Source organism: Anser brachyrhynchus (assembly GCF_964034855.1).
Source record: "Anser brachyrhynchus genome assembly, chromosome: 28".
Lineage (NCBI taxonomy): Eukaryota > Metazoa > Chordata > Aves > Anseriformes > Anatidae > Anser > Anser brachyrhynchus.
This window is the reverse complement of record NC_137721.1, coordinates 1,068,112-1,081,078: the sequence shown is the minus strand read 5'-3', so window position 1 is coordinate 1,081,078 and position 12,967 is coordinate 1,068,112. Positions and strand designations below refer to the sequence as shown.

General features: G+C 51.8%; 1 protein-coding gene across 1 annotated transcript; it reads left to right on the top strand.

The window, feature by feature from the left end:
• The first annotated feature begins 5,857 nt into the window (after positions 1–5,857).
• Positions 5,858–12,433, top strand: LOC308183705 (methanethiol oxidase-like). Its single transcript, XM_080570009.1, has 12 exons — positions 5,858–6,441; positions 7,028–7,081; positions 7,436–7,548; positions 8,118–8,303; positions 8,751–8,871; positions 9,365–9,547; positions 9,882–10,066; positions 10,547–10,625; positions 10,805–10,926; positions 11,026–11,118; positions 11,369–11,487; positions 12,027–12,433. Exons 1-12 carry the CDS (start codon positions 6,438–6,440, stop codon positions 12,187–12,189), a joined length of 1,422 nt encoding a protein of 473 aa, XP_080426135.1. The 5' UTR covers positions 5,858–6,437; the 3' UTR covers positions 12,190–12,433.
• Positions 12,434–12,967: the final 534 nt, after the last annotated feature.

The following is a 12,967-nucleotide window of genomic DNA, read 5'->3' as shown; positions in this document are numbered from 1 at the left end:
TGCTCAGTATATGAGTTGAGTTGCACATATTAGCTGAGTTGCTAATGCCTGTCTTCAGGCAGAAACATGGAAGACATGGGGCTCGCAATGCATCCACTGCTGTCGTGTAGCTTGGGTGCCAGGAAAAAAAAGCAGGTCCTGCTCGTCCGTGCTCCCCAGCTGCATGGTGCTGCCACTCCTCTGGTGTCAGATGGACTGATTGTGGGGCTGTGGGAGAAGTCAGTTCAATGACCTGAGCCGGCAGAAACCTGTGCTGCCAAAAACGTGACTCACTGTCCATTGGTGTGGACAATTTCCCTGTGGCTGCACGTGGCAGGGCTGCTTGGTGGCAGCCTGAAGTGGCTGCTCATTAGCTGGTGCCTGAAATCACAACCTAAGGATGTGGGTTTCAGATGGGTTTATCCGGTTGTAGCTGTGGGCTGTAGTGGGGAGGAGTGACCCTACTCTTCCCATGCTTCTGGTCAGATCCTTCTGCCCCCTCCCCTGTGACTCTTGCTCCAATAGCAAACGGCTCATTTGTAGGGGAAGGGCTGGCTGGAGTAATAATGGAAAAAAGGCAGTCAGGTGCCTTGAGGGAGGAGAAACGCAGTCGTGCTATGCTCCGGTTCCCTGCAGCAAACCTTGCATGTAGCCTGTGCGTGGTATCATCTAGGGAAGTGACATGCTGAAGGGCACTGTGTGTACCGAGTATGAGTCCAGTAGTGCTGTGACGTTTGGTTTGTCTGTACTAAATGAAGGGATCAAGAGAAGCAGCGTGGTGGATGTTGGCTTTGAGTGGTCTACCTGCTTCTAACAAGGTTTGCCTTTAGCTTTAAATGCACCTCTGCTTTTCTGGCCATTTGCGTACCACTCATACTGAAGTTTGGAGCAGTGTTTCTGTTTCGTGTGTCGTCGGTGGACTCTTCTCCCCTGCTGCTTCCTGAGCCATTGGTGTCCTGCCACCGCCTGTGTGCTGACCCTGGGTGAGCTGTGCCTGTTGCTGTTGGCTTGTCACTGCTCCACTGGGCTGCACTGCTGTCCCTCTGCAGGAGGTGAGCTCGGCTGACTTTGCTCTGGGCTTGTCTGAGCCTCCAGCTTCTCTGTAGCTGAGAGTGGGGACAGCATCCACTGAGCCAGGTTCATGAAGCCTGACGGCTTGGCCGCGCAGGGCACCCAGCAGCTTTGGCAGAGCAGAGCATGCTGCATAAGAGCCAAGCTGTTGTGTTGTGCACTCTGCTCACGACCCACTCCCACGGTACACGAGGAATCAGATTTGATCTCCTTCATGAGGCTGCAAATCCAGTTTATCTTCTGAAACAGCTACTCTGATCAGTCTGCTCTTGCAAAGGGTGTTCTGTGCACCAATGTGTCTGTGGTGGGATCCATCTCGATCAGCCTTAGAGCAGGACACTCTGGAGGAGGATACGTGCGTAGTTGCCTTCATTGCCTTTATGCCCATGGAGAGGGAAAATGGCATACTGGCAGTGTGTTTCAAGTCACTTGGAGTTGGCCATTTCAAACAGGTCAGATGAAGGAGAGCCAGAAAAATCATCTCCCGATTTATTTTGCCTTGAGGGCTTTGTGCCTGACATGCTTCAAGGCATTGTGAACTTTTCATAGAATCATAGATTCAGGCTCGTAGAATCATTACGTTGGAAAAGACTTTCAAGATCATCAAGTACAACCATCAACCTGACCTAGATCCAATGTCAATGCAGTATTGAGAGCACTAGCAGACTCTTATCTCTGTCTTCAAAAGGAATAGTTTCAGCTATCTTATTTTTTAGGTAAATGTTTTTAAGGCATTCATTGGCATGGGCTGTGTAATCCAGTCCCTGAAAGAATGTCGGACTTCAGCTTTGATCTCTCCACCTGTCCCAGCCAGAGATGTGCTACCAAAAAGCAGCATCAAGGCCAGGATTACCCTCACGGCATCCCTAGAGGCAGTCCCAGCAGCAGCAAGGCCTAAGTGACTGCTTGCATTAAGGTCCCTTTTTTTTCTCTGCTTCTCTGAGTGAAATATTTTTGCCTTTGGCTATGTGATCCACTGCCTGTCCAACCTGAAAGATGAGCGTCATCGCTTTAGGATGGAATGGAAGCATCACATGTTTCGATGATGTGTCATCAAGGAAAAAGAACAAACTGATACTTCTGAGTTTATTCTTTTTTCCTGATTTTATGTCACAGATATGAGAACAAACTTATGAGCTCCCAAGCTGTGCACACTATGCCTGAGGTGGCATGCTTCTGGGAAGTAGATGAGATCTGGAGCTTTTGGAAGAAGATACAAGGAAAAGGATTTTTGGATTACCCCTCAATGCTTGTGTAGGCAAATATGGAACTGGGACCCATCCCTAGTCACTTAAAATGCAAGTCATTAAAAACGAGATCTTAACCTAGATACAGAAAGAATTGCAAAGTGCGAGAGACACTTACATTAGAATACAATTCCTTTGTCCATAATACCAGCTTTCTTCTTCTTTTTCAGAGGAGATTGGTGGATTTTAGAAGGAACTCAATGAACCTTGCATGCTCATGGTAGCAGCTTCTCTCCTGAAGACAGCACATCTGATGTCAGGTTGGAGCAATTCAAGGAAAAGCACATATTTCTTTCTGTGTTCTCAAGTTAGAGAAGGATATAAAGTGCCTTTTTTAAACAGAGACTTTATCCAACAACTTGAACCGCTATAGCTTAAAATATATTGTTCCTCCATTGGCTTATACCTGCAAATAACAGGCAAGTGCCAGTGAGGTGACCTCCCGTTGTCACCTTCCTTTCCATCAGCGGTGCAATTTCACATTTGTTATACATTTTTCCTCATGCACAAGAAGGTTTCAGGTGAGCATGGATATCAGTCTGCTTCAAAAATTATCCTCTTTTTCCTCTCTATTTCGTGTTCACTGCTGTTGGTAGAGTTGGAACATGGGGACCACTCATTGCACACATTGGCCGCGATTTCTGTGTACCTTGCTGCTGGTGAAATGTCAGGCCCCACTGACGTTCAGGTGGAAAAGACAAAAACAAATTGGGCCTCACTCCGTGAGTATAAATTGGCCAGTAAAGCTCTGCTTCATGACATCAGCAAGACAGACTGGCAGCTGCTTGTAATCAGGCTCCCTGTGGGTTAGGATCATTGGTCAGTAAACACTGATGTGTGGAGCTGTAAGAGCTCCAAGCTGACACGCTCTAAGCCACATCTTGAAGAAATTCACAGTGAACTTTGTTAAGCTTCTGTGCCACATAAACAGGTTGCAAATTAACCACCAACACTTGCGTTGCCCCTGCTGTTTGAAGTGAAAACTCATGCCTGTTTTAACACAAGCATTGGATGGTGTGCTTCCCTTCCTGAAGGGGGAAAAGGACTGCGACAGAGACCTGCAGCACGGTGAGGTCAGACAACATAGCTCTGCTGGCATTTTTTGCTGGGGCACTGGTGCTAGAGCCCTTCCAAAGTCTGCTGCTCCTTTGGTGCCCAGCGCCTATCTGAACTGTCTGAATCTGGTAGGAGGCTGTAAGAAGAGTATGGGGGCAGGTCAAAAGGACAGGAAAGGGGGATTTCAGAATACAGGATTGTGAGCAAGGCTTAGATACCAGGGCACCTCCAGCGTTATATGGCAGGGTCAGATGGGAAGGGAGAGGTTGTCCACCCTGGAGAGCTGGGAGAAGGTCGGAAAGCGGTCCCATTGTTGGGGGAGTTGTTGCTTGGGGGCTAAGAGCAGCCTCAGTGTCCTCGCAGAAGCAAGGTCTTCTCCCAGCGCACTCAGTGTGCAGTACCAGTCCACACCAGATTGCTTCACCCCGTCATGCCCATTATCAAAATGACAGCATGTTCTTCCCTATCAGCCTTGGAAGTGGTGGGCAGGAGGAGGGACAGAGCTGCCACCTTGGTCTGGGCTGCAGCAGGAAGGCCCTGGTCGCTTTTCCATGTCACAGCTTCCTACCTGTGCCTGCCACAGGGAGCTTTTCTTGGGCTGGTAGCAGGCCGGAGCGATGTTGTTCCCCACCAAGCATTGCTTGCGTTCTTGTTGGTGTTGCTGAGCCTGCTCTTATCCTTCCTCCTATCAGCTTTAATTAGAAAACTCTACGCCCCACAGCTTGGTTTTGTGAGGGATGCCAAAGACGTCACCGAGGAAAGCCAACGAGGATGACCAGCACACTTTGTTAATGAGCAGCAGACTAATGAAGTTTTTAATTAGCAGGTGTACAGCTGCAAGAAGGTGCAGTGAGACATGCACAGGGTGACTGCAAAAGCACTCTGTCGGGGGCAGCAGCCAAGCCCCTGGCGTTGCCTCTGATGGAGCAGCCGCTGCAGCTGCGCCCTCCCGTCAGGCCTGAGAGTCCTTCAGTGGGCAGCATCCCCTGGTGCCCATTTTCTGGAGCCCATCTTCAGGCCGTGCCAGCCTGAAAGTCAAATTCTCTGGAAAAAAAGAGCATCAGCCTGTGTGCCAGACATTTTTCCTTGGCTGCTACCTGAACCAAAAGCGTTTGGCAAGCCCAGTCACGTGTAAGGTGATTCCAGTGCATTTTACTGCCATGCATATATCTCCCCCTGCTCCTAAATGTTACTGTCAGGTCATCAAGGCAGAAGGGCAGTCCTGGGCTTTGATCTTGATGGCTTTTCTTGACCCCTCTTGGTGCTGGCAGAGGATGTAATTTCTTTCACGGGAGCCGCTCTTGCCTTGAGTAGGACTCCGCTTCTCTGGCAGCTGATCAAACAAGGTTTTGTGCCATTGCTTTGAATGCTTTCTGCTCTCCTCCGTGGTGGTCTTTTACCTCCTTCTTGTCTCACAGAGAAACTTGACGTAGCTGGGCAGCAACATTGGCAGCACCAACTGTCCATGGATGGCTTGTGTGGAAGGGTCCAGCTGTGGCAGGTAATAACCCCTCTTCAGCCTGCCTTTCCCTTTGCGGTAAAACTGACGAGACGCATTTGCGCTGAAGAGATCACGAGTTCTTCTAAGACTCTTTTGGCAATTGTGTCAGGTGATGCTCCTCTCTTACAGAAAAGACCAAGTGTTTGGCTGCTCCCGTGTCCCCCGTCACCTGTTTGGAGAGCTGTTCTGAAGCCAGAGAGCTGTTAATTAGAGCCTGGGCGAGATGTCCTCGCTTCTGATAGGGATCTCCCGAGGGCTTCTTTAGTGGCTCTGTCAGATGTTTCTGCATTCCTACGTGGAGCAATTACTTACCCGATGTAATTTGCCCGCTGATTGAGGAGTTCTTCCGCGAGATACGATACTCGTTCACGTTCCATGGCGCTTGGTGGATTGTAGGGGTTTATGCCACCCAGTCATGGCCCGGTCCCAAGAACCCATGGAGCTGTGCAGTGGGGTGAAGGGCAAGGTGAGAAGATTCCCCCGGTGGCAGCCCTGGAGCAGCGTGGCCGTGCCCTGTCCCTCAGAGCCACGGTTTGTCCAAGCAGGTGGACAGGGAGACACCTCCATCATCAGTTTTCTGTGGCATCGTTCTGCTGCAGGGAGGTGCGCAGAGGATGTGGCCACTGCTGCAGCGCCGTGTTGTGATGCTGAACTGCCCCGAATCCTCAAGGCCCCTATTTTTCACAGGTCGGCTGACTCTCCCGGATGCAGGTGCAAGCCTGAGAGGCGGCTGGCGTGTCTTGGTCTGGAGAAGTGCTGGATCAAGACACGCACAGAGTGCATGTCCTGAGGCATCCGTTCCTGGCCTTAGTTGTTTTCTGAGTGCTTGGGAGCTGGCGGCAGCTCCTCAGGTCTCTTGTGAGCTCAGTACTGTTGGAGCCCCTGCCTCTCGGAATCCTTGCATCCCAGTTCTTTAGAGCTCAGGAAGTCTTCTTTACAGGGGGAGGAACCTGTGGGCCTGGCTTTCTGAGCTGGTGGCAAGGAGCCCGTGTCTTCCTCTGAGCCCTCAAACAGGGACGTGCCTTGTGTCAGGGTCCAGATTTTGGAGGTGCCTTTGGTGGCCTCCACGAGTTCAAGCCTCGTAATTTCCAGGAGGCTGCTGGTGGGGCCAATTATCTAGCTGGGCTTCTCATCCCTCGTGTGGAATTTGCAATCGCTGCACATTTCTATTGCAAGAAGCTGGGCATGGGGGATGGCTTTAATTAGCTTGTGTCTTGGCTGGGCCGTGGAGGCCTCCAGAGCCTGAAGAAGCCCCATTGGAGATGAGCAGGGCCCCAGGATCAGATAGGGGTGGCTTGTGCTTCAGGAAAGGACCTGCATGGACTAGCAGATTTTTCCTCTAGATTGGTGGTTAGCAAGGCGGAAACAAGCCACAGCGCTGGTCTGGCACCTCCCAAACGCCTGGGAACATTCGCTCCTCCCTTGGCAGCTTGCTCTCTGCCCCCCACCCCTTAGCCGTGTATATAAGGTCCCTCCGAGCAGCCCTGGCACTACACGACCCACTCCAGCAAGACAGACAGCAAGCTGCTCCTCCAGTCCCAGCACCTCTGCTCTCGGGGAGAGTGAACCAGAAGGCCTTCAGCATGGGTAAGAAACGCTCTGCAGCCTCCCTGCAGCCCACAGCAGCTCCATGCCTTCTCGCTCCATCCTGGCCCTGGCTCCAGCCTCTGCCTGGGGGCTGCAGACACCCCACCTTGAAGCCGAGTCCCACCTGCGGACTGGTAGCTTTGTTCCTCTGCAGCGCTGCAGGAGGGAGGAAGATGGGGCTGAAGTTTGGGGCTTTGCCTGACAGGGCACAAAGATTTCTTTCACCCTGCTACTGGTCTGCTTCCAGGGGCTTAGCTTTGCTCATTCCAACCCCCTGCCATGGGCAGGGACACCTCCCATCAGACCAGGGTGCTCAGGGCTTCATCCAACCTGGCCTTGAGCACTTCCAGGGATGGGGCATCCACAGCTCCTCTGGGCAACCTGTGCCAGTGCCTCACAGCCCTCATAGTGAAGAATTTCTGCCTTACATCTCGTCTAAATCTACGCAAGTAGATGCTGGTCACAGAGGCCCCCATTGATGACGAGGGTGGGAGAAGGTCCGCTGGGTGGGATGGAGCCTTCTGAATTGGCACCATTTAAGGACGCGGACGTTTCTCCTTATATTCTTCTCTTCTTCTCAACTCAGACAGATGCAGACTTCAGTGCTACGACTACCCCGTCTGCCCGGATGTTGTGAAAGGCAAGTCCTCTCAGGAATGTTTGGGAAGGGGGGAGTTTGTGAAAGGGCTCCGTGTTAGCTTCGGTTTGGATGATGATAAAGCCTGAGTCTTTTAGAGACCACCATTAACTAATTGCATGTGCTGAGTCCCTTCCCTCAGTGGGAGAGAACTGGAGCCATACAGTGATCTGCTTTTGTTGTGTTCTCAGCTCTGGGCCAGTAGTGAGCCAGGGCTGGGCAGTTGTCATTGACCAAGGAGGAAGGTTGTAGCTGCAGAAAATGTAGCTTAGTTCTATCTGAGAGTCAGCTGTAGCTTTTATTTACCTTTACTGTTACCTCATGGCACATTTTAACACAAGTTTTCAATATACCTAGTTCCTAGAGAGGAGCTTGCATATGTGACCTGTACTTACCGAGAGACATGCATCAACCAGCCTGACTTCTTGGCCACCGTCGATCTCAACCCCAGATCTCCGTATTACTGCCAGGTACCTGTGCCTACACTGCTTTGTTTGCAGTAATGACTAGCTGCTTACTCCATGCTTCACAGTGTCTCAAGGTTCACAACATGCGCTCTATTCTGCTGTCCCGTGTGCCTGACTAGCTGAATCATCTCAATCTCTGTGTCCCAACTCATTTCCAGAGCATCTTGGTACTTCTAGTCAACCTCTGGTTTGAATCTCACTGCCAGTGACTGTTCAATAGGGAAAATAGTCGCTAGTGACCCAGGAGGATTAGAGTATCCAGCACTTTAGCAGGTTTCAGCATGTTTGTATTGTATTGCAATTTCAGAGATGCTATAAGGCACTGAACCAAGCAGTCTGCTGTCATGCTAACTGGGAAATCAGCAATTATCTGTCTCTGAAGGATGCTAGGCAGATTCTCTACATCCACTCCGCTTCTTTGAAATCGTCAGTGACTTTTAAGCTTTAACCTTTCCACAGATCTTCTTTGGTGCAGGGGACAGTATTCTCACCTCTAAGTTGTTGGTTGCATTAATGTCCCCTTTTCTCCCTGCCTCCCTGCCTGAACCCTAACTTTGCCTTTGCCTGCCTAGGTGATCCACCGCCTGCCCATGCCCAACCTCAAAGACGAGCTGCATTCCTCAGGGTGGAGCGCTGGCAACGTCTGCTTTGACAATATCACAACGAGAAGGAACAAGCTGATTCTTCCCTGTTTGATTTCTTCCCGTATTTACGTGGTGGATGTGGGTTCACAGTGCCGGGCTCCCAAGCTGTGTAAGGTATGCCTGAGGTGATTCAAAGACAAGTTTCTGGGAAGGAGTTGGGAACTGGTACTTCTGGAATAATGCACAGGGAAGAAGGTTTTCCTCCTCTTCTTTTCTTCCCCCTGATTTTAGAGACCTGGGTCATGGTTCCCCCTCAGCTTTCTCCTCCTCGGACTGAGGGGAGGCTCCGATCCTCATTTTCTTGCCTTCTCTGTGCCTGTTGCATTCAGGGAGTGTCTAGTAACTGGAAGCCATGTAGCACCCCATGCCTGGCCCCCATCCCAAAGAGTAAGGTGGGCAAATAAGCTCTTACAAGTTGCTGCATTCATGTTGTCCTTGTAAAGGAGAGCTCAGTGATTTCTTGGAAAGAAAACTCCTGCGAGCATCAGAAACCTCAGATGGCAAAAGGCTCTGCCATGTAGTCTGAAATGAGGCTTCCATCTGTGTGTCCTCTTCTTCCAGATTATTGAGCCGGTGGATGTCTTCTGGAAGTGCAACAAGGGCCACCTTAGTATAGTTCATAGCCTGCCTAATGGTGATATACTGATTGCCAACATGGGGGATCCAGCTGGCAATGGAAAAGGTATTTTTTCCTTTAATCATTCCGATAATGTGAGTCTATTAGAAAAATAAGCTTACAAACCACAAACTTTCAGAGTGTCAAACAGAACACGTAGGATAATTTTTGAGAATTCCTAGTATTTCTTGGTTGCTACAAGCAAAATGACAAGCCACAAGACAGAGGTGTGTGGAAGGGACATAAAGAGAAGTGCTAGAGTACATGCTGATCGCCTCTGCAGATTCAAGCATTCTGTCTACCTGTTTTAGCAAGGGGTTCATTCATCACTCCTTGAGAACAGGGAGGTGGGGTGAGCTCTGCCAACACAGATAATTTGGCCAAAGAACGCACACTTAAGCAAATATAAAGTTGGGATAATTTTTTCGATCCAGAAAATTTTGCATGGCCCAGATAGGATTAAATATCTTGGCCTTTTAACTTAGGCTATTGCACAAACCATCTTACCTATTCAGAATTGGAGTGTGTGATCTGTTGTGCATGCCCTCTTGCAACACAGGAGGATTTATTGTGCTGGATGGAGAGACATTTGAGCTGAAAGGCAACTGGGAAAATGAGTGTGAGGCCCCCCCAACTGGCTACGACTTCTGGTACCAGCCCTGCCACAACGTTCTCATCAGCTCTGCCGGACTGGTTCCAAAACGTGCGGGACGTGGGTTTAATCCTGATGATTTGAAGAAAGGTGAGAATGGGGATGCAAGCACTAAGCCAGAACTTACCAGGGTCATGGGAGGATGTTGATGCGGTTGCTGAACGGTCCAGAACCGGGGAGAGGGGGCAGGCGGAGTTGACCCAAAATGGCCCGTCTTACAGGCACTGCCACAGGACTTTCAGCGTCTCTCCTCAAGACAGGCTGCTTCCTGTCTTCTCCCCCTGCTCCCAAAGTCACTGCATTTTGCTGCTAATTCTGGGTGGACGCTGCCGTGGCTGTCCCTGCTATAGGGAGCTTTTTTAGGTGTTACCGATCTCCATAGCTCCCCTGCCCTCTCCTGACTCTCGCCTTTCCTCTTCCTCAGGGGTCTTTGGGCGCCGCCTGAACGTGTGGAACTTGTCCTGCCGCACCCTGACCCAGTGCTTTGACCTGGGGGAGGACTCTTTGCCCTTGAGCGTTAAATTCCTCCACAACCCCAATGCTGCTGAGGGCTACGTCAGCTGTGCCCTGAGTGGCATCATCTACCGCTTCTACAAGGCTTGTTGCGAGGCAAGTATTCTGCGAGCAGCCACCAGAAACCCAGGCGTGGCGTGGTGAGCTTGCAGGGCGACTGAGAAGCTGATGGAAGAAATTCAGGGCAGCATCCTCCTGCTGCGTGTGTGCTCGGCAGGAGCCGGGGCTCTCCACGTGCTGCCTGAGCTTCTCCCATCATCTCTGGAGCTCATCGGATGGGGTCCTCTCACCTGACTGCGATGGCAGACGCTTAAACATCTGGGACTGAGCGCTGCCTGTACTCAGTGGGGTGGAAGGAGTGGGCACGTGGAGGGGGCAACAGCCAGACCCTGCTTTGGGGACACCTGCTGGAGTGAGCGGTGTCTGATTTTGCACTGAACGTGAAGGTATGGTGACCAGCTGGGACTGCCTTGGTGAAGACCTGGGAGATGAATTTTAGCAAAGAATCTGAGCCTGGCCAGTGGTATCAAACGGTGCCAGGAATGCCCACGGTGCGGTGTTTGTGCCCCTTTGCAGAGAGACACCTGGTCGGTAGAGGAGGCGATTCAGATACCAGCCAAGGACGTGTCGGGATGGATTCTCCCCAAGATGCCAGGTTAGTGAGCCCTGACGTGGTGTTTCCTTTTTCCTCTCAAGCGTTGTGTTGTGCAGCCTGGCAAAGCCCAGCGGCTGGCCCTCAGGGCTGTGCCCTGTAAACCCGATGCACGCCTTGTCAGAGGGGCTGAGCTTTCTGCTGACGCCGCCTCCTCCAGAGTTCTTTTTTCTGTGTCCTAGCCTTCACAGCCGACATGGTCATCTCCTTGGATGACAAATACCTGTATCTCAGCAACTGGCTGCATGGAGACATCCGCCAGTATGAGATCTCCAAAACCTGCAAGCCCAGGCTGGTGGGACAGGTAAGGCAGGGGCAGAGGGGCTTGCAGCGTTGGCTTCCTTAGTGGTACCCGGCGGTGGTTAGAAGACGAGCCACACGTCTCCCACTGCCTTGCTTCCAGGTGTTTGTGGGAGGCAGCATCCTCAGAGGCGGGCCCGTGACTGTGTGTAGAGATGAAGAGCTGAAGTGCCAGCCGGAGCCCTTGGTGATCAAGGTGAGCTGCGCAGCCGCTCTGTTCGACGCTGTCCTTTGGACTTTGGCTCCGCTCTGGCCGTTCTCTCCCCAGAGTCTCTGGGGTTAAGTCTCCACGGCCGCTGCCAGCGTGCCCGCAGTGTTTAATAGCCTGCCTGTGTTAGGAGGGGGGCAGCCATCCTGCTCTGCCTCTCTGCTTTGCTGCCTCTGCTTTTGCTTGTCTGCTGAAAGAAAGAGGCCCGTGACATCACTGCTCTGTGTTGTGCCTCCAGTGCAAGAGGGTGTACGGTGGCCCTTGTAAGATGCAGCTCAGCGTGGACGGCAAGAGGCTGTACGTCACCAACTCGTTCTACAGCACGTGGGACAAGCAGTTCTACCCGAACGTGGTCAAGTAAGAAATCTGTGGGAGGCAAGGGGCCTCTTTTGAAAGGCCTCATTGCTGGAGGTGGGGAAGGTGCCTCACCCAGGGGACTGCGAGGATGCATTTGCGGTTGCTGCAGCTTGCTCTTGTTGAATTGCACATGCAGTTGTCTCCCATGCACCTCTGAACCTGCTCCCTGGGTGGAGCTGCAGTGGCAGGGCTTGGCTTGGGAGCGCGTACATCGACCAACCTTGCAGGTGGAGTCAATCCATCTCTCAGGGCCACGCCACATCTCTGCTCCACCAGGGATGTTTTGGTTTAGTAAAGATGACCTCCAACACAAAGGCAAGCTCCGGCCTGCCTGTCACATCATGCCTGGCAGTTACTCGCCTCCGGTGAGAGTTCAGCACGGAGCCAGGGGTGCTGGTGGATGCCGCTGCTGGGAGTGGGCCTCTGCTGTCTTCTCTGCGGAGAAGACAAGATGTCAGGGAGAATGTCTCCGCCTCATGAAGGGCATGAAGAGCCCCGGTGTGCTTGTCTGTAATACCTGCTCTCTCACCCCCTCGCAGGGAAGGCTCTGTCATGCTGCAGATTGATGTGGACACCGAGAAAGGAGGCCTGACCGTGAACAAGAACTTCCTGGTGGATTTTGGAAAGGAACCCAATGGGCCTTGCCTTGCCCATGCTATCCGCTTCCCTTGCGGAGATTCCACCTCTGACATCTTGGCCTAGACGCCATCGCCTAGGCTCCCTTCTTCTCTCTAGTCCGAGTTGCTGTTCTTCATCCAGGTCATTCCTGGACAGTCTTTCCCTGGCGCGAGAGCACTTGAGGCTTGCTTATGGCATGCTTGGGTCAGTATTGTATTACAGCCAAAGGAGCGTGTGGTGCTTTAACCTGAAAAGAGGTGCCTGTTTCCTGACACTGGTTTGCTCTTGCGTTCTGCTTTAAACACAAATAAAATTGTTCTTTGCATCACCTAGATCTTCATGTGTCTTACTTCATTGAACCTTTCTATAATGTTTTCAGCAGTGATTAATGATAAGGTTGACGTTTGGGAAATCACTTCTGTGGGATCACTGATAGTGCAAGGGTGCCTGTTTGTCTCTATGAGACTCAAAGTTTCTTCTCCCCACAGAGCAGAGAGGATAAGGTTGGATGAGGGCCCAAGTTGCAGAGGTGAACCTTGGGTGGGAGGCATCCCCGGGGCGCTGCTGTTCAGCCCTACGATGACTTGTAGATGATCTCTTGAGGTCCCTTCCAACCCCTACAATTCTGTGATTCTGTGAATGGGGATGGGGTCTGGCCCATCCCAAGGGCAGGTCTCCAGAGCAGATTCACCTCAGCTGCTTGCAGCCACCTGGCCTGCAGCCTGGCACCGGGGCCTCGTGTTGGGAGGCAGAGAGCTGGCTGCCTGGAGCTGGAGGCTTTGTCCCGTCCCTCTAGCGGAGTTTCGGAAGAGACACCTCGCCCTGCTGCCTGTGCCTGTCAAGTCCTTTGCCACTTTCAACA